The sequence below is a fragment of the Enhydra lutris genome, unplaced genomic scaffold (assembly GCF_002288905.1).
Source record: "Enhydra lutris kenyoni isolate GAN:26980312 unplaced genomic scaffold, ASM228890v2 scaffoldscaffold3, whole genome shotgun sequence".
In the NCBI taxonomy this organism is placed as follows: Eukaryota; Metazoa; Chordata; class Mammalia; order Carnivora; family Mustelidae; genus Enhydra; species Enhydra lutris.
The window spans coordinates 40,830,262-40,857,948 of NW_019154087.1; the positions used below are offsets into that span (position 1 = coordinate 40,830,262).

The 27,687-nt window shown below is 40.2% G+C and overlaps 1 protein-coding gene across 1 annotated transcript in view; it reads right to left on the bottom strand.

Annotated features, from left to right (window-relative positions):
• The window catches only part of LOC111156195 (polycystin 2, transient receptor potential cation channel), a 61,722-nt gene extending 54,056 nt beyond the window's left edge, over window positions 1-7,666 (bottom strand). The window contains exon 1 of the mRNA XM_022516927.1: window positions 7,027-7,666. Within this exon, the coding sequence (XP_022372635.1) occupies window positions 7,027-7,627 (601 nt within the window). The 5' untranslated portion in view covers window positions 7,628-7,666. The remainder of the gene's footprint in view (window positions 1-7,026) is intronic.
• Window positions 7,667-27,687: the final 20,021 nt, after the last annotated feature.

Consider the following 27,687-nt stretch of genomic DNA (forward strand, 5'->3'; position numbering starts at 1 on the left):
GAAGAGGAAATAAGGGACCCTCAGGAGAATGTATTAAATAATTGTGCACACACACATGTGCTCTTCCTGGGTGGGGGAGGACACAACCTGGCAATTATCCTCTCCCTAAACCTAGTTAGGACATGCGTAACTCTATGACACAAGACACCTTTTGGATCACCCCTGATGAAAAGAAAGCCTGGTTGGAGCATCATTTCACTATGGAAATATCCACCAAACTTCTAGCACACTGGCCCCAAATTTTGCTAATCTGTAACCCTCTTTTTCCTTTAAGAAACTCAATGCTGACCGACTACTCTCAACCTGCGTATCTTAACAGATTTGAAAAATGCTAAATAACATATCATCTTTAAGTTAAAAGGAGCAATCATCCGATTTCTCTCTCTTTGGAGAAAGAAGAAAATCAGCAACCATGTTCCATATTTTAGCGGATGGAAAAAGTGCTGGGCTGGCTGAGCGGGGATGACATAACCCTCTGTGAGTGAGCTTGCTCGAGGCCGTTACCGCAGTTTTGGACTCACTCAGCAGACAGACATGGTGGCCATCCAAAACCCCCATTAATGAACAGTGCGGTAAAATCACATTGCTGGCTACTTGGAAGAGCCTTAGCGTTTGCCAAAAAGAACAAACTTCTCAATCCTTTCGGTTAGATTAATTTGGCTGTGAATGGCAGCCAGCCTGGCCCTGGCGTTCTGCCTCACGCGTTTAGTCCACAGACTTTAACTCCATCCATCATTGAAACTCACACAGCTACTTAAGCCACCAACAAGCCACACAGAGGACAGGGAAAAATGGCATCAAGCCTTTTACTTCCCGGAAATGACTCCATCACCAGTGTTTATGTATTTTTAAAGTCTAAAAATAATACATTAATTCTCCTCCTAAATTTCAGTATTCCGTGTCCTTTTCTTTTTTTCTCCCAAATTTCCTTTAGGAAAAACAGCAACTGAAATCAAAGACACTGTGTTACGCATCACAGGTTTCAGCACACGGAAAGTGGAGCAGGACTTATGACCATGTTTGCTTCTGCCAAGATCTGGTAGTTGTCAGGGAATTACTCACTCAGAAGAAATGCAGCAAGCAGAATGTTTGTTCGCTGAAACTCTATCATATTTAAAAATTATTACAAATTTAGACGACATGGAAAATTACAACTCAGAATAACATAGAGGCAGCCGAACATTAGGCTCAGTAGCCCTGGACACAATCACACTATTTCTTTGGTTGTATTTCTTTTGGAGACCAGGCCTAAAATATATACACAAGTGGAGATTACTAGTCTTTTTATCATCAGGAAAGATTGTTGTCTTGCCTCAGTCAGTGATTTCACTCTTTCCCATGGTTTATAAACAATTATGCACTAAGGAATGGTCATGGTTCTTAATATTTACAAATGGTACTGCTTGACCTATAAGCAGAAAAACCAAACTCTCATCAAATTTTATTTAAGTAAATGTGCAATGGTCTACTGCAATTTAATTCAAGCCCTCAAATGAAACATTTCAAATAAAAAGAAACAAAGTCCCCTAATTTATATTTTTATGTATTATACTTTATGCATTTCATTGACTTTCTAAATTAGTCTATCCACTTCCTCAACTATTTATCACTTTCAAAATTTCATCCAGTTTCTGCACTGGGTGCATATAAAGGGTCTGTCTTAGGACACGGGGACCTCTTTACATTCTGATGAGTGAGAAGTGGCTGTGTTCACAAACAGAAAAAAATTGCTGTCCTATGGCTAACTACTTCCCATGTTTAGCAGAGCTGACAGACTGAGAACGGTTAAAGACAGAGTTCTTGTCCCAAGTGTCAGCGTTCTTCAAAATCAACTGCTGTCTTTTCCCACAACTGTCCTCACCCTGGAGGGAGAACATGGCCAGCATTTAAGGCACTCACTCACACTTAGTATATAAAGTGTCCCTGGCTGTTAGGGAGAACATGGTATGAGGGGGACACCAGACAATATCCAGCTTCTCTCGTGTTTAAGAAGGTGCTGGTCAATGCCACAGCCCAAAGTTGGAGTATGTCATCTCAACAGTGTGTATTCCCCCAGGCAGTGGTACTTATGCATATGAACACAGGGGAACTCTGAGATAGATCATTCAAAACACGAAAGATGTCTCAAACATAAATAATTGCGAAAAAACCGCCATTTTTGCAACTGTCTTATTCACCTACTTCCCAAAGTGTTATTTCTGCAATACACAACAAATATCACAGAGAGAATGATATAATGATGTCCTATGTATCTCTCACTCAGCTTCAACAATTATCAACTGAACACCTGCATTCATCGAAACCCTCACTCGCTTCTTCCCAATTTTGAAACTAATTCCAGCTATCGTATGACTTCATCTTGAATATTTCAGTTCCATGGTTAAAAGATTCTGTGTGGACCATTTGCCTCATACTAACCCTGTCCCTTCTGATGGACACTAAAGCCCCATGACTCATTGATCACGATAGGGTGCAATGTGGAATTTCGGAGTCAGTTGCGTTCAACTGCGGGATCGGTCACGTATGAACTGGGGGACCTTATCAAACATCATAAGCCTCCATTTCCTCAGCTGAAGATGGGATAAAAGTATCTCCTTGTGGGGTTGCTCTGGGAATTAGAAATATTATGTGTAAATTGCATAAAGTACTTGAAAGAGGCCTATGTCTCCAGAAACAGGCGCAACTCTGAAAAATATCCTACTTTCTGACACCTACTTGGCCTAAATTTCAGAACAGTGTAAACACCCAAATCCGAACGAACCTCGATTTCACTGTGAACAACCTAACCAAATTCTCACTGCATTTCTATCATGAAAGGAGTCTGGTTGGGCCTTGTTGAGGAAGACAAACATAGTCTTTCCAAGTATTTATTTGAACTGCAGGCCCAACTTTAAAAAGGGAAGTGACCTTTTCCCTACTATTGGCCCATTTAATATAGAATATTTGGTTGCTACCTTATATGTTATTGACTCCCGAATCTTCAGTTCTCAGTCGGTCCTCTCCTGAGGTATAGACAGGCAGATGACACAGCTAACAGCCAGTTCTACCTGCATATTCCACAGACAGCTTGTACTCGCATGCCCCACACTGAGAGTTTTTTCTTTCTTTGTCTAGAAACCTACTTGCCCTTATGGGTTAATGGTACCAAGCCGGAAACACGGGTTTCATCTGAGAAGAGGCCCTTTTCTTAACCCTCGTATGGAGCTGGTCCACAATTCTGACGGCTTCTGTCTGTCTCCAGTCCAGCTTCCCTCTATCCCAGCCCACACACCTTGGTTGCAGTCGTTGTTACCCCCTGTCTCTTGGTTAGCCCTCTCCTGACCTATTCTCCCACTAGCCAGCACTATGCACTTCACTCCATTCTCCACATTCTTGCTAGAATCATCTTCAGATGGACATGTGACCCTTATCAGCCCTCTTCCTGAAATCTCTATGAGCTCTAACTTTTTAGAGGGAAAAACTTACCAATAAGCTCAAGGTTTGCCTCATCTTACCTCTACTACTTTTCCCTCCTTAAATTCCCCCCTCATCCTTCAAGATGTTAACTCAAGTTTCATTTCCTCTGACCTCCTCCCATAGAGTTGGTCCTCTCTTCTTTGGGTCCCTCCCAACCCTGGGACCCCGCATTGCAATTATTTACTTACACCTGTTTTCCCTCCTAAGCTGAGCTTCTTGAAAGCTGGGACCTTGTCTTATTGATCTTTGTATCCCCAGTATCCACCACAAAGGAAACTCTCACAAATGTTTATTGACTGAACAAATTCTGTTACTAGCATAACCTTACCACATACCCCACGGTAGCAACACTCCCTCAAAAAAATCCCCACAGCTACAGAAATACAAAATCTTGTTTGTTCCAAATTATAGTGCAAATAAAAAAAAGGATGAAGTGATGGAGTGAGGTTTGGGTTTAAAACAAAGGGAAACTCACAACAGCCAAAAGGTGGAAAGAACCCATGTGTTCATCAACTGATGATGGATAAAGCTTGAAAAATTACGCTAAGTGAAATAAGCCAGATGGTAAAGGACAAATACTGTATGATTCCACTAATACAATGTACCTAGATTAGAAAAATTCAGAGACAGAAAGTAGAATAGAGGTTGCCAGGAGCAGGGCAATGTGGTAATGGGTAGAGCTTCTGTTTGACATGATGAAAAAGTTCTGGAAGTGGGCAGTGATGATACAACATAGTGACTAGGAGAGGAGGTATCTATTTGTTATAGCAGCTTACCCACCCTACCAATTCAGCTGATACTTGAGGATTTCTCCAGGAAAACAAAACCCCAAGCACAGACATTTAAAATAACGGGAGATGACTTTACCAAGTTGATACATCCATAGAACATATTCAATTCTGGAAATTCAGATAATTTGATTACTCATGTAAAGTGTCAAATTTTATTTTTGCACTAAGAAGAGGGTACTAAGGAAAAAGTAAAGAAGATTACTGGGGCTATCTTTTAAGTTTGGGGGCAGTCTTTACATCCTTCAGCCATCCTTCACTTTCTTTGGTCCGGACCGTCACTACTTCTTCACTGACTGCCTACATGGTCTTCCTGCCTCTCTGCCTCTCTGCGTCCCTGTGCAAGCTTTTCTGCATAGCACACTGCCTACTGATATCCTCTATTTCTGCATGTTTCTGGTCTTGTTAACAACTTGCAACTGCTTCCTAATATTTAGGGATAAAATCTCAGTTCCTTGGTTGGACATAGTGTTTCCCACAACCCTGCCTCAAACATATCTTCTTTACCATCTTACTCCTGCTAAGAAGATAGATCGAATTATTATACCAAGAGCAAAAAGGACCCTTTGTTGTCTATCTCGGATTCATGTCATTAAAGAACATCACAGAGTATGCTGAAGCCAGAAAAGACTTTGGAGATGAGGTTATGAGGAATAGAGGCCCAGGAAATAAGTGAGGTGTATAAAGTCAAGGAGGAAGGCAGGAGACCTCCAGGAAAGCTCCTGACCACTCCAAGCTTGAGTAATCTTGAGTAATTGCAAGTTACTTTCTGTTCTAATCCTAGGGTACTATTTACACAATGCATGTAAGATTTTTGTCATTGGTATCCCATGAGGGAAAAAAAAATCACAACTCATTGATGGTTATTTATTTTACTTTACTTGGTTTCTGTCCATAGGAAAATGGTGATGGTGCTGTTTTAGTTGGTTTTTTTTTTTTTTTTTTTTTGGTGGTGGGCGGAGCACCTAGTACAGTACTACAGTGCTAATTTCATAGTAGGTGCTAATTATTCAATGAATGTCACTTATTTAATAAGCGATAAGTATATGTTTAATTTTTAATATATTTAATAAAATAAAATTTATTCTAATATTTTCTAAGATTAACATTTTCCTGTGTCTTCCCCTACTAATTAGAGCATTGATAAGGTTCAACTAGAAGTTCACTATAAGCTTCTATGCTGTAAATTTTTTGAAAGAAAATTTTTGAAGAACTACACTTATAAACTCATATAAAGATATAGATTTCATTTCATTACATTCCATTATTGAATTTATTCAAAAAAGGTTAAAGGATTATTATGCTTATTCACTAACTTGTAAAAAACTTCTCTTACTGCAGTGAATATTTTTTAAAGCACATTTAAAACAACGTAAAATAATAATTTGGTTGCATAATTTTGAACCTTAAAAAGCATAAGGGTTTTTTACTAACTTATTCACATAGGTTGTTCAAAAAGGACCTTTTGTTCTCCACCATGCCATGAATCAAATTTACAGCATAAACACTTATATAAAAGAAATACAAAAGTATACACTATTAAAAATTTATCATTTAATTTATAATTATGAAGCACTCACATGTCAGACATGCTATGCATTTCACATGTTTCATCTCATTTAATTCTTCCCACTCAGGAACAAAGTATCATGATTCTCTCTTTTTAAGAAAAGCAAAAATTGGGGATCAGAGAGATTAAGCAATTTGCTCAAGGTCATAGGGCCAATGTGTGGTAAAACTGGAATTTGGGTGTAGGGCTGACTTGGTCTTAATCACATTGCTATAAAAACACCTGGATTTTTTTTTGTACAAGATTTGCAAAACTGACAGGGAAGAGTAGGGAAGGGAAATTTTCAAAAGAACTGAGAATGGAAACTCTTAAAAGTGGAGATTAAAATAATTTGAATGTGAAAGCAAATGCAACTCTTTTCCAAGGATGTCTCTGACAAAACCTTGCAACACAAGATCATCTCTGCTCCTGGAAAATCTGTGTCCTTTAAATAGGCACTGGCAAATGTGAAAATTCCTTTCCTGCCTTTGGAAAGTTGGGTGCACTGAACTCTGACACATGTACACACAGCTGGTATCTGGTGACTTCACTGTTTTGTTGGAATTTCAAAGAACGTTAAGTTAGCTATTTAAAAACACACTACGGAGTGTTTAAACAATGTTACTTTTTCTTTGCAATGGTTTTAGAAAAATACCTGATTAGAAATGGCTAAATAACTGTTTTCAAAGACATTATTTTATTCTATTTGTGGTGTTCTAAACAGCTCACTCTCCCCAAAAGAACGACACACATCACCAAAACAACATCCGTGACAAGTCACTGACACTTCTCCCACAACTTGGATAACAGTACAGATACCCTTTCCAGAATGGAATGCGGGGTAAGAGGGCATCCAGACCAGCGGAAGTCCCGATATACAGGTGCAACCACCTTCAGTTGTATTAGAATATTCTTCCTTTTTTCCCCTACAAGAAAAAAAAATCTTCAGAGGCACCCTTTCATTTTAATACGGCTTTCACTGATATGCAGAGGTAAAAATATGCTGACCCACGTTCTTCTGTTAGGAGGTATCCCATAAATTTGCACAAACAAGGGCGCAGTGGAATTCCGCCACGGGTACCGGAAGTAGAGCGCAAGTAGCAGAGGTAGGGACGCGGGGACGCGAGGGCGATGCGAGGTGGAGCCCTGGGAAGCTGCCCACAGCGGGCGATGGGTCTGGCCGGCGCCCGCGGCTCCGGTTTGTGCATCAGCCGCTGCGGGTCGCGCTCTTACCTCGCAGCCCGCGAACCAGCCTCTCGGCCCAGGCCACTCGGGGCGGCTGCCCGTCCAGGGGGAGGTGACGATGCAGCGGGTCCCCGCCGCCGGCCGGGCTGGGACTCGGCGGGCCCTGGTCCTCTCGCCTATGGCGCCTCCCGCTCGGGTGGCCAGGGTCGTGGTAACCCCCTAGTCCCCGGCCCCGGGCGCCCACGGAGCTCACGGCGGAGGAGGCGGCCGACCTCCGGCTGCCCGGGCGCCACTCCACGTCCATCTCCACCACCATTCCTCCTTCCTCTCCTTCCACCTCCTCTTCCTCCTCTTCCTCCTCGGCCTCGAAGCCCGGGTTGTCACGGCTCCACGCCTGCCGTGAGCACGACGAGAGCGGAGGAGAGGGGGAGGCTGAGGCTCCGGCCGGGGGGTCCCGCGCGGCCGCCTGCCGGATACGCTCCATCTCGATCTCCAGGCCCCTCTGTTCGCGGAGGCCGCCCGGAGCCGCGAGGCCGGCGCCCACGGCCGCGCCGCCCGCCATCAGCCGGCCGGGGCCTGCAGCTCGGGATGCGGGCGGCCGCTTCGGGTCCCCGGGCTGCTGCGGCTGCACGCGGCTCGAGTTCACCATCGCGGTCACTGGCGTCCGGCGCGCCTTCGCCCCGCGCCGCAGTCGGCGCAGCCCGCCGCAGGAGCCATGTTCTTTTCTTCCCGGGGCCCGCCGCCGCCTGCTCCCCGCCCCCGACTCCCCGCAGTCCCGCGTCCCTCGCCCGCCCCCTCGGCCCGCCTCCCCTCGCCTAGCCTCGCCTCGCCTCGCCTCGCCCAGCCGCTGGGGTGCGCTGCCGCGGGAGGTGCGAGGAAGCCGCCCCTGAGGACCGCGCGGTGGGCTAGCGGCGCCCGGGCTCGCGTCCCAAGTGGAGCAGAGGTGCGGGTGCGGGCGCCCACGTTCCGTTCGGGTGCAGGGGCTCCGGCAGGAGGGGTTCGCTGCCCCGCCCGCTCGCGTGCGGGGAAGGGGCTCCTGGTGCTGTCACTGCCTGCGGGACCCTGACATAATGCTTGTTAACCGCCAGGCTCTTCTGCCTCGACTTCCCAAAGTGCAGGGAGAGCGAGAAAACCATTTTGTGGGATGGTGTGTACTAGCGAAATCCAGCCTGCGCTGGTTTGCCGCAGGGGCAGAGAAATCTTAACTTCATTTAAGAACTACCAACAGGCTGCTAATGCTGCCTTGCTTGGCCTTTGGCGGCCCCCTTGTCCCCACTTCTGCCGCTTTTTGGGTGGTTTTTTCAACGTCTGGTCGGCTCCTCTCTCCAGACACTGTGGGGACCCTAAAGATTCCGTCCTGGAGCCTTCAGATCGCGGGTGCTCTGAGCTGGAGCTCATCCACGGCCCCCGCCTGCTGCCGGCTCAGGCTCTGGCTTCGGAGGCACAGTCCCTCGTCAGCCCCGGGGCCAGAACTTTATTCCCACTCTGCGGAGCGCATCCGACTGGAGGTTCTGCAGTTGTGTCAGACTTAACCTATCGCAAATTAAATCTCTGTTCCCTTCCTCTTTTAAGTCTGCCTCACCTCCTGTGCCCCCAGTTGAAATTTGAGGCAGGCTGTCGTCCTTCTCAAGCTAGGCTTCTCCGTGATACCCTCATCTGTCTGCTCGTCTCCTACACCTCTTCTCCCCAAATCTTGTTACTTCTACCCCAAATCTCTCTGATAGAATCGTTGTTTCACATGCCTGTTGTCAGTGTTTTCGTCCAAGGCCGTTGGTGTATGTTTGTTTTATTCCTCATTGGAACAACAAACCTATCAGTTCCACCTCCATTCGCCACTTTCAAGATCCCCAGCGTTCCCAAATTGTATTCAGAACCAAAACTGCTCCCGTCACATTGATGCTTGGATACTTCTGGGGGCTCCTGACAGCTTAATAGATAAAATTTAGTTTCCTTAGGTCTGGTTAGTAAATTTTCTTCATCCGCCCTTGTATTTATTGGTTTGCTACGGCTGCCATGATGAAGTACTCCAGACTGGGTAGCTTAAACAACAGAATTCATTTTTTCACAATTTTACAGGGCGAAAGTGTGAGATCAAGATGTTTGCAGAATTGGCTTCTCCTGAGGTCTCTCTTCTTGCCTTGTAGATGGTGGTTTTCCCACTAGTGTCTTCACATGGTGATCACTTTTAGGGGTCAATGTCCTAATCTCATCTCATAAGGACATGAGACACATTGGATTCAGGCCTATTCTAATTGCCTCACTTTAACTTAATTACCCAGAAAAAAAAAAAAAGATAAAAAACCCCAACCCTGTCTCCAAATACAGTCACATTCTGAGTTGTTGGGGATTAGGATGCCAACGTAGGAATTTTTGAGGGGGACACAATTCAGCCCATAACGGCCCCCTGCTCTGCTTTTCTAGCATTGGTTCCTGTCTTGTATGTACATCAGAGCAGCATCCTTTGTTGCTTCCCTATGTGCTCATAACAGGCTGATTTTATTCAGGTAATCACGGCCACCTATCATCAGTTCTGCAGTTTATTTATTTACTTATCAGTGTCCTTTGCCTAACTTTGAGCTTTTTTAAAGACAGGGCTTGTTTATCCTAACCTACTACCTCAGCCCAAATTCCACGTAGAATTCTTTATTAATTAAAGCTCTCAAACATCTGTTGTCTTTATGTCTGTCAGTTCCTTACAAATTTACTGTCTCTTTGTCTAAAAAATATGAAAACTGCCTGCTTCAGTCATTTGTTTAGGCCCCAATTTCATTATTAGCCCTCTGTGTGCACATAATAAAATTTTAGGGTTCCCCCCCTTATTAATCTGTCCCATGTAAATTTAATTCTAAGTTCAGCTGGAAGACCTTGAAGTGTAGAGGAACAACTTCCCTTTCCTACAGTACTAAATTATATTCTCTTATCTGTTGTTATTTAGACTTAGGGTATGTATCTTGCCAATGACATATCTCCCTGCAGTTATGTCCCAAGAGTGTTTTATCCTGCATATTCTATTAGAATGATAATGTTACTTACTATGCATAGCAAAAGCACAGAACTTGAACTCAATAAATAAATAGTAATTGAATTAATTCTATTATTGTTTTTCCACTCAGTATTTTCTTCCCTGTATCTCTAGACTATAGCCTTGCTAGCAAAAAAAAAAAAAAAAAAAAAAAGTAAGAACAAAAAAGAAACGGATAAACTTAGGAGTAATTTGCTGTGTTCTCAACCTTGAACTGTGGAAAATCAAAACATCCTTGGGAAACAAATATCACAAAACTGAAAACAGCATTTGAACAGTGACTTAAGAATGGTTTCACGTGGGGGATGTCTGGGTGGCTCAGTAGGTCAAACATCCATCTTCAGCTCAGGTGATGATCTCTGGGTCCTGGGCTCCAGCCCCGAGTTAGGGTCTCTGCTTGGCAGGGAGTCTGCTTCTCTCTCTGCCTCTGCACCTCCTCCCTGCTTGTGCTCCCACTCTCTCTCTCAAATAAAAAAATCAGATCTTAAAAAAAAAAAAAGTTTCCTGGGGGCATAAGCTATTCCAAGGCCCCTTACACCTCAGAGGAGAAATGGTGGCATGTGAAGGTTAGAAAGGCCTCTACACAAGGGGCACCTGGGTGGCTCAGTGGGTTAAGCCTCTGCCTTCAGCTCAGGTCGTGATCTCAGGGTCCTGGGATTGAGCTCCACATTGAGCCCCGCATCCGGCTCTCTGCTCGGCAGGGAGCCTGTTTCCCTTCCTCTCCCTCTGCCTACTTGTGATCTCTGTTTGTCAAATGAATAAATAAAATCTAAAAAAAAAAAAAGAAAGAAAAAGAAAGGCCTCTATGTGAAGAATTAGGAAACCCCAGTTGTTTGTTTGTTTGTTTGTTTTTTAAGATTTTATTTATTTGACAGAGATCTGAGAGGCAGAGAGGCAGGCAGGGGGGCGGGTAGCAGGCTCCCTGCTGAGCAGAGAGCCCAGTGCAGGACTGGATCCCAGGACCCTGAGATCAAGGGCCTGAGCTGAAGGCAGAGGCTTAACTCACTGAGCCATCCAAGCGCCCAGAAAACCCCAGTCTTAACCAAAGGTGTAATGGTGTGACTGAAAATGATGATGCCTGACTAGGCTCACACAGTCTCTCAACAATTGCACAGGGAATACAAACCCCTTAAGGATTGGGCTTTTGGCCTGCTGAACTGATTGCTTTCTTTCATAGTGTTGTGCCCCGGCACATAGCAGGTGTTCAGGAACTATTTGTTGTAGGATCCTCTGGGCTAGGCAGGGAGTGTCTGGCCTTAAGACGCTCATAATCCAGTTGTGACAAAAACCAAAAGCCACAGAAGTTATTGTAATAGATGAAAATATTTACCATAATTAAGACAAAGGAGCATGGGGTACCTGGGTGGCTCAGTCAATTAAGCATCGGACTCTTCATTCCAGCTCAGGTTATGATCTCAGAGTTTTTTCTACGGGTTTCTCAGCTTTAAAGATCCTGTCTGGTGATAAGGATATCTTTGTACTTCTTAGTACAGGAAGGATGCCTTGCATATGGGAAACTGATTTCTTGCTGGAGGGAGTTGGAGGCGGTTATAAGTATACTTACACCAAACTGTTCCTTAAGTAACTTTGATTTAAAATAATCAGTATGCTTAAAGTGCACTTTTTGGGGTGGCTTGCCCTTGGGCCCTATGGTATCAAGTCAGTTTGAAGTCTTTCAACACAGGAAGGGGTTGAGGAGAGAGACTACTCAGGCTGGCATGGGAGGGGAAGGTAGGGCTAAATCACAGAAGGCCTGAGATGCATGTTAAAGAGTATAGCCTTTATTTAATAATAATAATAATAATAATAATAATAATGTACCTTCTTTTATAGTGTCAATGATTTAAAACAAAAACTGAAACATTCTTTTTAAGACTACACCATTGTCTCCAAAAGAATTTGGACTCACCAAAAATGTATCCACACATACATAATTCAGAGTTAAATGTATGCTTGCCCAAAATTTTAATTACAAATCTTCACAAGCTATGTGATTTTTAAAAACTTCAGAGAAGTACTTGTGTAACAACGTGGATAGTATTTAATGCACCACATCCTAAATCTTACATTCCAAGAATTTCACTACCACTTCCAATCTTAGTTTTCATAAACCCATCACCAGCCGTGCAATGTATTTCCTGTTCAAGTACCTAGTCATCTTTCTGGCTTCCTAATGTTCTCTCTTGTGCTTTTACCTTGGCATGTTTTCCTCCTTCAGAGCACCTCGCTTTTCCTCAAGTAGGCCTTGAAGCTGTAAATTTCTCTCCCTTCCCACAGAATTCCTTCCTTTGATATTCATCTTATTATTCCTATTTCTCATAAGAAGTAGTCTCTTATTAAATAAATGAGAGGCACAAACTCATATTTTCCTTCACCTGGTTACCATAATCCTGTGGCCATATTGCAAGTTTCGATAATCTACAGGGCCTGAAATACTGTGTGGGATAGATAACATAGCTGGATGCTATTTAGTTTTATTTCAACTGTGTGATAAGTTCTTCTGGAACAAGCTACACAAACCCCATCCCTTTGTCTCAGTGCCATGGTGGATACTCCGACAAACCCTTTAAAAGGCAACTTAAAAATTGTCCAGTCTGATTTAATACGTATTCTCCACGCTTCTGGCTTCTGCATTATTAAACTTGCCTGTTTGTTTCCTGTTTTGCTTTTATTTTCCCATGCGAACAGATGAAGCAGACACAAGCAGAAGGACCCATCAGTCCTGCAGATTCCACCTTCCACGAAATCCAAAAGGACTCTCTGGCTTGTGTGGTGTTGCTTAGCAACCCACCCAAACAAACATGTTTCCCTCTCATTTTTTTCCCAGTCCTTATTTATTCAAGAACATTGTAAAATAAATTTTTACCACTTGACATCTGAAATCATTAGAAAAAAATTTGGTGTTTTGGGCTTTATAAGAACTGCTAACCATACTAAAATTTTTACTTGTTTTTATTTCTCAATTTACTACACTAATAATGCAAGACCAGGATTTGTGATATTCTACCTTATGTCTAGAATTTGGTTTGGATGTGTCCCTGCCTCTGTGGGAGTTACCCTGGCACCGTTGTTGGCTGGCACTGTGATTTTGATGACCTAACCTCTGTATCTCAGTTTCCTTCTGTGAATAATGTGGTTAGATATCTACCTTACAAATTCCCGCAGGATTTTTGCTGAACACATAATGAGGGAATATTAACAAATTCATCAAACACTTACAGAGTGTCCACTAGACACCAGGTTCCATGTTGGATTCCAGTGGGGCAAGGATAAGACATAATTCCTATCTGTAAGGGGATCAATTCGGAAATGCCTGGAAACATTGTTACATCACCCCCAAGCCCTTTTCTACACCTCCTAAAGACTTGGGATCAACTTTCTAGACTTGGGCATCATCTTCTTTTGAAAAGTTACTTAGCCACAACCCTGGCCCCTAGCTTGAATTTACTTGCCTCTCCTCCCTGTCAAATTTTATCACAACATTTATCTTTTTTTTTTTTAAAGATTTATTTATTTATCTGAGAGAGGGAGTTTGAGTGAGTGGGAGGAGGGGCAGTGGGAGATAATCTTCCAGCAGACTCCCCACTGAGCGTGAAGCCTGATGAGGGGCTCGATCTCAGGATCCATGAGATCATGACCTGAACCAAAAGCAAGAGTCAGATGCTTAACCAACTAAGCTACCCAGGCATCCCAACATTTATCATTTCATATTAAAAATATCTGTTAACAGAATTATCCTCCTGAGTAGAATGTAAGGCAGAGAACTTGGTTTATTTGGTTTGTTGTGTAATAGTTCGGTAGCCATTCTCCTTTCTTACCAACACAAAAATGAGATTTTTGTGGGGAACGACCCTCCCCTGTTCTGAGTCCCTGTGTGCCTCAGATGTGGCTGACACCACCACTAGTTCCCAAGTGATGAGTGTGGAACTCAGGGATGGCCAACCAGAGCACCACCAACTCAGGGATGGCCAACTTGGCGCCTGGAAATGGTATTTACAAACAGGCGTGGGCTCTGGTTCTGTTCAGTGGAAATCAGGACAGAACTTTTTTTCAAGTTGTGGAAAAGAAAAGTGTTTCTTCCTGCTAGATTTAGAGTCAAAGGATGTAAGTCTAGACAAGCTGGCAGCCAAAACGTTGATGCTCAGGGGTAAAATGGAGCCAACAATATATATATATACACGCACACAAAAATGAGTATAATGTGAGGACTGGAAGAATACCAAAATTGATCTAGTGGTAATGTTTGGGTGGCCATGCTATTCAAGAACATTGTGAAATACATTTTTATCATTTGACATCTCCTGGTTTTGTCAATCGCAGATGTGATATTTATCATCTATATCTTTATTCAAGTTTAAAAGAATTTTGAACAATGCAGGGCCAAGAACAGAGTGCTTTGAAATACTGCTCTTACTAACTCAAGTTTATTCACTAATTCCATTTGGATGTAGATGTTCAAAAATTTTGAATCCAACTGTATTTTCACAAGCCCAGATTTTTCAAAAGAATGTCAGATTTCTTTTCAAATGCCTTCTGATGCTTATAGCATTAAACTTACAGCATCCCTTGATCTACCAGACTCTACAGAATATCTTTCTAATATCCATCGAGTACAATCTTAGATATGATTAAGGTGCAGAAGAAATTTTCCTTGCAGGCAAGAAGCTTATAATTAGCTTGCAAAGACAAGCTGTACACAGATAAAGCAATTAACTGATAAGGGCTTTATGGCACTCATCTGGAAAGGGCTTTCTGTTGTTGGTTTTAAGATTCTGGAGTCTGACTCCTAGGGATTCTGATTTATTATGTCCTAGGTGGGTCTTAGGAGATGAAGAAAGACCAGCTTCTGATGATATCATTTGAGTCCCTGAGCCAGCACTAATTGAAGGCAGATCTACCCCTGGACTTCATTAGCCCTAACATTTCCTTTCTAGTTAATTTATTTTAGGTTAGGATTTCTGTCCCTCCAATTAAAATAGTACTAATAAATTTGAATAGAGGTGAATCTACAGAATGGCAAAAAGTTGTGTTAGTTACATGCATAAGAAGCTATGTGGCCACGGGATCAGGGCCCCTTGTCTGTGCACATAGGGTGGCTGGTTTGGCTTCCCACTCTCCAAGAATTAGGAGATCAGAGACTTGAGAGGATGCTGAGCCTTACTTTTCTTTTTTTACGTAATTAAATTACAGCTTTGAAATCTTTGCTGTAATATCCCAGAAGTCCTTTTTAAAGTGGACTTTCTGGGGCACCTGGGTGGCTCAGTGGGTTAAAGCCTCTGCCTTCGGCTCAGGTCGTGATCCTGGGGTCCTGGGATCCAGCCCTGAATCGGGCTCTCTGTTCAGCAGGAAGCCTGCTCCCTCCTCTCTCTCTCTCTGCCTACTTGTGATCTCTGTCAAATAAATAAATAAAATCTTAAAAAAAAATGTTTAAAAAAATAAAGTGGACTTAGTAATTTTTAGTAGCAGTTCTTAATTTTGACAAAGTCTAATTTATGAATTTTTTTCTTTTACAAATTATGCATTTGGTGTCATATTTTTAAGAATCTCTTCTTCACCCAAGGCCATGAACATTTTCTCCTATATTTTCTTCTTTTTATAGTTTTATAATTTCAGGTTTTATGTTTAGGCATATAATCCATTTTGAGATAATTTTAGCATGGTGGGCGGTATGAACCAAGATTTTTTTTTCTTACATGTGAGAACCCAGTTGTTCTGGCATCATCAGTTTCTCTCTGGAATCATCCTTGCACTATTTTTGAAAATCAATTGACCATATATGTGTGAGTTTATTTCTGCATGTTGTATTCTCTTTTTTTGATTTATGTGTTTAACCTTTTACTAATACCATCCTACTTTGGTTGCAATAGCTTCCTTCATACTCTTGCTCACTGACTACATATTTTAAATTCATAAATTTTAATGGTTTAATTTTAAATATTTTTTTAAGATTTTTATTTATTTATTTATTTGACAGAGAGAGATCATAAGTAGGCAGAGGGGCAGGCAGAGAGACAGAGAGAAGGAAGCAGGCTCCTTGCCGAGCAGAGAGCCCGATGTGGGACTCCATCCCAGGACCCTGAGATCATGACCCGAGCTGAAGGCAGAGGCTTAAGCCACTGAGCCACCCAGGCGCCCCAATGGTTTAATTTTATTTAATGACTCTGTCTGGTCATAGTCCTTACTTTGGCCTGACCTACAAAGGGCTTCTCATCAGTTTATTAGAGAGGATCAGTGAGCTATGTTGGGTTTCTGTCTGAATGTTGTTTAGAAATTATTTACAAATGTAAATTTTAATATCAGCATCAGTTTTCTAAATTAAGCAAGCAATTTTGTTTTGATCTGTCAATTTTTTTCAGTAGGCTTTGACTCTTCTGAAAAATAAGGTATTAACAAATATGTACTCCCAACCAACACTTTTAAAAATTAATAACTTTGCCATTGTCAAATTCTATAAGCTTTTATTTTCCTCTAAAATAATAAATATAATATTTCATCTTATATTTAGATATATTCAATTCTCATAATCAATACTTTTTAAACATGAGTTCCCCTTCCCTGAGTCCTCTTGATTCAATCCTTTTTTGGGATAGATTTTTTATTAAGTGTTCTTTTTTTTTTCTTTTTTTAAAAGAAGGACTCATTAATGCCTCATTACTCCCAGAGTCTGTACAAAATTGAGAGTGCCTTTCTGTTGCCATAAACACAAAACAAATGGGCTGGGCATAATATTCTTGGCTCAATCTTGTCTTCCTTCTTTTCAAGATTCTGAACACATTGCCCCACCTTCCTCTGTCATTAAATGTTGCCATGGAGAAGTAAAGTTCAGATTAAACCCACTCTTTTCTCTCAGCTATGGCAGATGACTTGATTTTTCTGCCAAAAAGTTACCTGCTTAGTAAATTTTTTATTAACCTGCTCTAGAATACATCATTGTGTTGATTATTGTGCATAATTATTTTTCTGGGAAAAATTATATGGGTTGAATCAGCAAATTCAATTTGTCATTTATTTAAGTTTTTTTTTCTTTTGTAATATTGAGATATTTTAAATTTTTCTTTCTTAATTCAAGAATACCAATTTTGCGGGGCGCCTGGGTGGCTCAGTGGGTTAAAGCCTCTGCCTTCAGCTCAGGTCATGATCCCAGGGTCCTGGGATCGAGCCCCGCATCGGGCTCTCTGCTCAGCAGGAAGCCTGCTTCCTCCTCTCTCTGACTGCCTCTTTGCCTACTTGTAATCTCTGTCTGTCAAATAAATAAATAAAATCTTTAAAAAAAAAAAAGAATACCAATTTTGCATATTTTGGAGCTATTGTGTTTGATTTCTGTATTATCTTCTTTCTAATTATTTCTTTTTATCACTTTCTTTTTTTTAACAGAATTTTTACAAATCCTGCCCTCCATGTTAACAGTATCTTTCAATTTTTTAAAAAATATACTTGGTGGGAAAGAACTGAAATTAACAACAGATTAAGTTGATGCTAATTATCCCTGGAAACTGAACATACTGTTTCACAAGATCGGTGTAAAAAATCTATGCATGCAGATATGGCCTTTAGAATCAGACTTTTTATTCTACAGGATGCTGCCTATATAAGGAAATGAGATTGGATTGGTGAGAAAAAAATATATATATATAAAATTTTTAATTACCTTAACTTAGGCACTCAAATGAATGTTGTCTATGAAGCAAGGGTATACACTTACCTAAATGTTATTATTGATACGGAATATGGATATGGAAGTCTTTTGGAATAAAAGTTCTCTCTCCCACCCTTGAAAAAAAATTAAGATTTTATTTCTTTATTTGAGAGAGGGGAGGGTAGAGCACAAGCAGAGGGCAAGGGGTGTATAGAGGGACACAGGGCTCAACCCAGGACCCCAAGATCATGACCTGGGACACGGAAAGCAGAGGCTTAACCATCTGACCTGCCCAGGCACCCCTGTATCTTTTTATAGTTTCGAGTGTGGCTTTTATTTCATTATTTATTTATTAAGATTTTATTTATTTATTTGAAAGACAGAGATCACAAGTAGGCAGAGAGAGAGAGAGGGAGAAGCAAGCTCCCCGCCAAGCGGAGAGCCTGATGTGGAGCTCAATCCCAGCATCCCGGGATCATGACCTGAGTCGAAGGCAGAGTCTTTAACCCACTGAGCCACCCAGGCGCCCCACTAATTATTTATTTTAAATCCTTAATCCCTCCTGTGAATTCTGCCAGCTCACTTTTTATTTCCCTTTGGTCATAACTTTTATTTGGACTTTTTCTTTTCTTTTCTTTTTTAGGTTAAAATTAGTTTTAAAGGATTTCTCTTCCCAACCCTGATGGAGCAAAAGGGATAGATATACCCACTTACCCTCAGTTTAAAAAAAACAGTCAAGTTTTATAAAGAATGGTTTGCAAACATCAGACAATCAGCAGTGATGAACAGTAACCCTTGAAAGAAGATAAACAAAGGAGATGAACAGAGGATGACAGTTCTGTAGTTTCCCAGTAATTCCCTAGAGGGGGTTCCTAGGCTGTAGCACAGTCCCTCCCAGTTGAGAAGACTAAGTTGAGAATTTGGGAAGGCCAGGGTGGCCAAGGAGGCCAAGGTGCAAGGGAGGCCAATTTGCAAACAGAGTACCACAGGGGAGAGAACTGCAGAAAGGGTTCCAGAGATCTCCAGAGCTGCCCTTGGGTCTTCAGAGTATGCACATGAGGAATATGCCTGAGGACAGAACTGCCTGCCAGGAAATCTGCAGGGGAAGGAACTACCCCAAAGGAGCAAGTGGGAAAATTTCTGATGCTCTCACAGAGCAGGAAAATTTTCTAGTTCTCAACATCCAAAGAAGGGAAAGTTTAAAATAGATGGGGCACTGAGTAGAAGACTCAGGAAGATAATGCTTCAGTTGTGGGGCCAGATTAGCCTAGAATAAAAACTGGCCCATTCTATATAACTCCCAGTCAGATTAGCTGGTTGAGTATGCTATCTATTTCCTAATTGAATCTAAGTGACCTTAGATGATATTCTATAATTTTTCACTACTATTGCGGGTTCCCCTCCCCCATATTTAAAGACTGTTTTTTAAGAGCAGTTTTAAGTTCACACGGAATTGAGGGAAAGGTACAGAGGTTTTCCATGTACCCCCTGCCTCCTGCATGCATGGCTTTCCCAATGATCAACATTTCCCACCAGATTGGTACATTGGTTATCTCTGATGATCCCACATGAACACAACATAATCACTCAGAGTCTACAGTTTACATGAGAGTTCACTCATGGTGAACTCTTGGTGTTGTACCTCTGTGGGTTTGGACAAATGTGTAATGACATATATCTGTTATTATAGTAACACTGGCCTTGTAAAATGAGTTTGGAAGTGTTCCCTTCTCTTCAGTATTTTGGAAGAGTTTGAGAAAGATTGGTATTAATTTTTCCTTAAGTGTTTGGTAGAACTTGGCCATAGAGCCATAGAGCCATTTCGGCCTGGGTTTTTTGTTGTTGTTGGGAGATTTTTGATTATTAATTCAATGTCCTTGTCATTGAACAGTTCACATTTTCTATTTCTTCATGATTCAGCCTTGGTAGGTTGCATATTTCTAAGAATATATCCATTTCTTCCAGTTTATCCAATTCATTGGCATACAGTTGTTGATAATAGTCTCTTATGATCCTTCACATTCCTGTAGTTTTAATGTCCCCTCTTTCATTTCATTTATAGTTTCATTTATAGTCTTATTTATTTGAGTCTTCTCTCTCTCTTTCTGTCAAATGAAAGGTTTGTTGATTTTATCTTTTCAAAGAACAAATACAATTTTGTTAACTTTTCTATTGCCACCTACTCATTATTTCATTCATTTCTGCTCTAACCTTTCTTATTTCTTTTACTCTGCTAACTTTGGCTTAGTTTTTTCTAGTCCCTTGAGGTGTAAAGTTAGGTTGCTTATCTGAGAGCTTTCTTTTTTCTTAATCCAAGCATTATTGTTATAAACTCCCTACTTAAATTTGCTTTTATTGGATCCTATAAGTTTTGCCATGTTGTCACTCCATTTCAAGATTCTTTCTGATTTTACCTTTAATTTCTTCTTTGACTCATAAATTGTTGAAGAGCGTGTTGTTTAATTTCCATATATTTGTGAATATTCCAACTTTCCTTCTGTTACTGATCTCTAGTTTTGTACCATCATGTTTAGAAAAGATTGATATCATTTCAGTCTTCCTAAATTTGTTAAGGGTTGTATTGTGGCCCAACATACAGTCCATCTGAAGAACATGCTTGAAAAGAATATATATTCGGCTGCTGTTGAAAGTAATGTTCTATAAATGTCTGTTAGGTTCATTTGTTCTATGTGTTATACAAGCCCACCATTTCCTTTTTGATTTTCTGTCTATTGATGTATCCATTGTTGAATGTGGAGTATGAAATCCTCTACAGTTGTTTCACTGCTGTTTATTTGTTTGCTCTTTTTTGTTCATATTTGTTTTAAATGTTTAAGTGCTCCAATGATGACTGAATATTTACAATTGTTTTATCTTTCTGATGAATCATTAGTGATTTTGGATAAATCACTTCCTTGTCCAAACTTCTCTATCCAAACTTCACTTGGCTAAATACCCAGAAGTAGAATTGCTAGGTGATATGGTAGTTCTGTTTTTAATTTTTTGAGGAGCCTCCATCCTGTTTTCCCTAGCCACTGCACCAATTTACATTTTTACCAATAGTACCCAAGAGTTCCCTTTTCTCCATATTCTTGCCAACACTTGGTATCTCTTGTCTTTTTGATAATAGCCATTCTAACAGGTATGAGGCAATATCTCCTTGTAGTTTTGATTTACATTCCCTTGATAATTAGTCATGTTGAGCACCTTCTCATGTACTAGTTGGCTATCTGTATGTTTTATTTGGAAGAATGTCTATTTAGTCTCCTGTCCATTTTTAATTGGATTGTTTGGGGTTTTTTTGTTTTGTTTTGTTTTGTTTTTGCTATTGCATGGTGTGAATCCCCAAGTATTTAATTGGATTGTTTGGGGTTTTTTTTGCTATTGCATGGTGTGAATCCCCAAGTATTTAATTGGATTGTTTGGGGCTCAGGTCATGATCCCAGGGTCCTGGGATCGAGCCCCGCATCGGGCTCTCTGCTCAGCAGGAAGCCTGCTTCCTCCTCTCTCTGACTGCCTCTTTGCCTACTTGTAATCTCTGTCTGTCAAATAAATAAATAAAATCTTTAAAAAAAAAAAAGAATACCAATTTTGCATATTTTGGAGCTATTGTGTTTGATTTCTGTATTATCTTCTTTCTAATTATTTCTTTTTATCACTTTCTTTTTTTTAACAGAATTTTTACAAATCCTGCCCTCCATGTTAACAGTATCTTTCAATTTTTTAAAAAATATACTTGGTGGGAAAGAACTGAAATTAACAACAGATTAAGTTGATGCTAATTATCCCTGGAAACTGAACATACTGTTTCACAAGATCGGTGTAAAAAATCTATGCATGCAGATATGGCCTTTAGAATCAGACTTTTTATTCTACAGGATGCTGCCTATATAAGGAAATGAGATTGGATTGGTGAGAAAAAAATATATATATATAAAATTTTTAATTACCTTAACTTAGGCACTCAAATGAATGTTGTCTATGAAGCAAGGGTATACACTTACCTAAATGTTATTATTGATACGGAATATGGATATGGAAGTCTTTTGGAATAAAAGTTCTCTCTCCCACCCTTGAAAAAAAATTAAGATTTTATTTCTTTATTTGAGAGAGGGGAGGGTAGAGCACAAGCAGAGGGCAAGGGGTGTATAGAGGGACACAGGGCTCAACCCAGGACCCCAAGATCATGACCTGGGACACGGAAAGCAGAGGCTTAACCATCTGACCTGCCCAGGCACCCCTGTATCTTTTTATAGTTTCGAGTGTGGCTTTTATTTCATTATTTATTTATTAAGATTTTATTTATTTATTTGAAAGACAGAGATCACAAGTAGGCAGAGAGAGAGAGAGGGAGAAGCAAGCTCCCCGCCAAGCGGAGAGCCTGATGTGGAGCTCAATCCCAGCATCCCGGGATCATGACCTGAGTCGAAGGCAGAGTCTTTAACCCACTGAGCCACCCAGGCGCCCCACTAATTATTTATTTTAAATCCTTAATCCCTCCTGTGAATTCTGCCAGCTCACTTTTTATTTCCCTTTGGTCATAACTTTTATTTGGACTTTTTCTTTTCTTTTCTTTTTTAGGTTAAAATTAGTTTTAAAGGATTTCTCTTCCCAACCCTGATGGAGCAAAAGGGATAGATATACCCACTTACCCTCAGTTTAAAAAAAACAGTCAAGTTTTATAAAGAATGGTTTGCAAACATCAGACAATCAGCAGTGATGAACAGTAACCCTTGAAAGAAGATAAACAAAGGAGATGAACAGAGGATGACAGTTCTGTAGTTTCCCAGTAATTCCCTAGAGGGGGTTCCTAGGCTGTAGCACAGTCCCTCCCAGTTGAGAAGACTAAGTTGAGAATTTGGGAAGGCCAGGGTGGCCAAGGAGGCCAAGGTGCAAGGGAGGCCAATTTGCAAACAGAGTACCACAGGGGAGAGAACTGCAGAAAGGGTTCCAGAGATCTCCAGAGCTGCCCTTGGGTCTTCAGAGTATGCACATGAGGAATATGCCTGAGGACAGAACTGCCTGCCAGGAAATCTGCAGGGGAAGGAACTACCCCAAAGGAGCAAGTGGGAAAATTTCTGATGCTCTCACAGAGCAGGAAAATTTTCTAGTTCTCAACATCCAAAGAAGGGAAAGTTTAAAATAGATGGGGCACTGAGTAGAAGACTCAGGAAGATAATGCTTCAGTTGTGGGGCCAGATTAGCCTAGAATAAAAACTGGCCCATTCTATATAACTCCCAGTCAGATTAGCTGGTTGAGTATGCTATCTATTTCCTAATTGAATCTAAGTGACCTTAGATGATATTCTATAATTTTTCACTACTATTGCGGGTTCCCCTCCCCCATATTTAAAGACTGTTTTTTAAGAGCAGTTTTAAGTTCACACGGAATTGAGGGAAAGGTACAGAGGTTTTCCATGTACCCCCTGCCTCCTGCATGCATGGCTTTCCCAATGATCAACATTTCCCACCAGATTGGTACATTGGTTATCTCTGATGATCCCACATGAACACAACATAATCACTCAGAGTCTACAGTTTACATGAGAGTTCACTCATGGTGAACTCTTGGTGTTGTACCTCTGTGGGTTTGGACAAATGTGTAATGACATATATCTGTTATTATAGTAACACTGGCCTTGTAAAATGAGTTTGGAAGTGTTCCCTTCTCTTCAGTATTTTGGAAGAGTTTGAGAAAGATTGGTATTAATTTTTCCTTAAGTGTTTGGTAGAACTTGGCCATAGAGCCATAGAGCCATTTCGGCCTGGGTTTTTTGTTGTTGTTGGGAGATTTTTGATTATTAATTCAATGTCCTTGTCATTGAACAGTTCACATTTTCTATTTCTTCATGATTCAGCCTTGGTAGGTTGCATATTTCTAAGAATATATCCATTTCTTCCAGTTTATCCAATTCATTGGCATACAGTTGTTGATAATAGTCTCTTATGATCCTTCACATTCCTGTAGTTTTAATGTCCCCTCTTTCATTTCATTTATAGTTTCATTTATAGTCTTATTTATTTGAGTCTTCTCTCTCTCTTTCTGTCAAATGAAAGGTTTGTTGATTTTATCTTTTCAAAGAACAAATACAATTTTGTTAACTTTTCTATTGCCACCTACTCATTATTTCATTCATTTCTGCTCTAACCTTTCTTATTTCTTTTACTCTGCTAACTTTGGCTTAGTTTTTTCTAGTCCCTTGAGGTGTAAAGTTAGGTTGCTTATCTGAGAGCTTTCTTTTTTCTTAATCCAAGCATTATTGTTATAAACTCCCTACTTAAATTTGCTTTTATTGGATCCTATAAGTTTTGCCATGTTGTCACTCCATTTCAAGATTCTTTCTGATTTTACCTTTAATTTCTTCTTTGACTCATAAATTGTTGAAGAGCGTGTTGTTTAATTTCCATATATTTGTGAATATTCCAACTTTCCTTCTGTTACTGATCTCTAGTTTTGTACCATCATGTTTAGAAAAGATTGATATCATTTCAGTCTTCCTAAATTTGTTAAGGGTTGTATTGTGGCCCAACATACAGTCCATCTGAAGAACATGCTTGAAAAGAATATATATTCGGCTGCTGTTGAAAGTAATGTTCTATAAATGTCTGTTAGGTTCATTTGTTCTATGTGTTATACAAGCCCACCATTTCCTTTTTGATTTTCTGTCTATTGATGTATCCATTGTTGAATGTGGAGTATGAAATCCTCTACAGTTGTTTCACTGCTGTTTATTTGTTTGCTCTTTTTTGTTCATATTTGTTTTAAATGTTTAAGTGCTCCAATGATGACTGAATATTTACAATTGTTTTATCTTTCTGATGAATCATTAGTGATTTTGGATAAATCACTTCCTTGTCCAAACTTCTCTATCCAAACTTCACTTGGCTAAATACCCAGAAGTAGAATTGCTAGGTGATATGGTAGTTCTGTTTTTAATTTTTTGAGGAGCCTCCATCCTGTTTTCCCTAGCCACTGCACCAATTTACATTTTTACCAATAGTACCCAAGAGTTCCCTTTTCTCCATATTCTTGCCAACACTTGGTATCTCTTGTCTTTTTGATAATAGCCATTCTAACAGGTATGAGGCAATATCTCCTTGTAGTTTTGATTTACATTCCCTTGATAATTAGTCATGTTGAGCACCTTCTCATGTACTAGTTGGCTATCTGTATGTTTTATTTGGAAGAATGTCTATTTAGTCTCCTGTCCATTTTTAATTGGATTGTTTGGGGTTTTTTTGTTTTGTTTTGTTTTGTTTTTGCTATTGCATGGTGTGAATCCCCAAGTATTTAATTGGATTGTTTGGGGTTTTTTTTGCTATTGCATGGTGTGAATCCCCAAGTATTTAATTGGATTGTTTGGGGGGTTTTTTTTGCTATTGCATGATGTGAATTCCCAAGTATCTTTGTGTGTGTGTTTCTTTTTAATTACCATTTTATAACTTTTATCATACAGATCTTATACCTATTGTCTTAGATTTATACCTAAACATTTCACTTTTTTTTAGCAAGTATAAATGACATCATTTTAATTTTGGTTTTACCTTGTTCATTGTCAAATATAAGAATTCAGTTGATTTTTCTATGCTGATCTTGAATCCCACAATGTTATTGTACTCATTGTTTAGTTCTAGGAATTTTTTGTAGGTTTCTCGGAATTCTTTACATAGAGAATCATGTCTAAAAATAGTTTTACTTTTTCTTTTCTAATCTGTGTGCTCTTTACCTTTTAAAATCTAATTTAATTTATTTTTTCCTTATTGCAATGACTAGAACTTCCAGTGCTATGTTGGATAAAAGTGATGAAAAGGGACATTCAGTTTGTTTTGCTCTTGTTTGTCAGTTTTTTGAGGTAGATTCGCTCACTGATTTGACACTTTGAGAGGGGCTCTGGAGGCACTGCCAAGAAGAGTCTGCCTGTGTTTTGGTATATTTCCAAATGGTTTGAGGCTGGAAGGTAGGTGCTGTAGACTAACTCTTTGTGTGCCCCTCACCCTGCCCAGATTCATATGTTGAAGTCCTAACCCGATGTGATGGTATTAAGAAGTGGGGCTTTGGGACATGGTTAAATCAAGATGGCACAGCCCAGAATGACCTTATAAAAGAAGCTCCAGAGGGATTGCCAGTCCCTTTCACCCCATGAGGACACAGCAAAAGATGACTATGAACCAGAAAATGACCTCTCACTAGACACCAAACCTTCTAGCACCATGATCTTGGATTTCCCAGACTTCAGAACTATGAAAAACGAATTTCTGTTATTTATTAACCATCCGCTTGTGGTATTTTTGTTATAGCAGCCTGACCAGACTGAAACAATGGGGGCCTTCTTTAGAAGAACATGTCAGCATCAGCACTTAATCCCCTTCCTCTCCATCATTAGTGTCCGGAATGAGGAAGAAGGTGATGTGTGGGAAAAGTCAGGTATTTGAACTTTACTAGAGTGAGGCCTCCCCTCAAGAAATCGGATGTATTATTTCCATGCAAAACTTCTGTTCTTTTACTCAATAATTTCTAAATAATAACTTCAATGTAGTACCTTGATATGTTATAAACAATATTGGTAATACTTAGGGCACCTTTAGGACCCTTCTTTTGGACTTTTCTTTAGGTCTGCCCCACATTCTTTTGGTGGTTCCAAAGAGGCAACTGGTCTTTTGCCTTTTTGGTTGCCAATGATCTTTTCAATTTGACCAGATGAGTATATTCAGCCACATACATAGTTTTCCCAGATTTGTTTGCATCTTGGGGGTGGGGGCATCTAGAGATTGGGACCTAATATGCAATGTGTAGCTGCACTTTAGATTAAAATAACCACACTAGTCAGACCTAAGTCTTTATGGTATCAAGTCAAAGAGACTGCAGGGAACAATACTGCGGTTGAACATATAACGTGCTAGACAGTGTGTGCTTTGGGTCTGGGTGTTGCAAGTGGAGAACATAATTCATAATGCTTCAATATGGGAATTCGCTAAATTGAGGAAGCATAAAAAACTGCCTCATGATATTGTGCCGTAGAAGATAGTTCTTTCTTCCTCTGCACAAACAGGGTTTTTAAGTCCTTGTCTGTGTGTTCAGTACAGATCAAGAATAGAACTGCTTATTTTAATTATTTGCCTCTCCCCTGCTGCACAGGCAACACTAATTCACAGGGAAGTTTTGTTGTTACCATTATAATTGCAATCAAACAATCTTTGGAGCCACTGTTACTAGAAGCCTGAAACATTAAGTGTGGGAGAGGGGAAGAGGCCATGCCAACGACCAGTAAAAAAGGACTCCAAATCATGGTTAGGTTATACTACCGACATGGAAAAAGGATGAAAATATTGTCAGATTGCATCTGAAGTCAGCATCTACAGGGTCATTAGGAGATACTAGGTGACGGGACATAGTTTAAACATTATTTTTTGTTGTTGTAAAAATGTATTATTTCTTTCTTCTTGATTTTGTATAAGAAGTAAGCCATGAAGGAATTGCTCTGAGACTTTTATATTAATGGATGAGACATTAGTTTAAGGATATTATTTATCATACATTCTTGTATTCTGCCAGCCCTTTCTTTCTACTCCCAATTTTGGGAACATTTCCAAACCTTGAGAAAAGTTGAAAGAACAATACATTTTGCCACATTAGTTTCTCTCTCCTTGTGTACCCTGTGTTTTCTGAATCATCAGAAAGCAAATTATAAAAACCATGGCACATCACTCCTAAATATTTCTGAAGAACAAGGACATTCATTTCATAAATATGATGCCATGACCACACTTAAGAAAATTAACCGTAATTCTGCAATGTCATCTAACATACTGTGTATATTCCAATTGCCATAATTGTCCCCAAATGTGTTTTATAGTCTTGTTTCTTTTTCAGTCCAGGTGCCAGTCAAAGTTCATGTTTTGTCCTTGGTTATGCCTCTTTAGGCTTTTAATCTAAATAAGCTAACACCCATTTTTTCTAGGATTGAAAGATTTAAAAAATAAAAATACTGTTAATTTGAATATCAGATAAATAATGACTCATCCTTTAGTATAATACATACCATGCTTACAC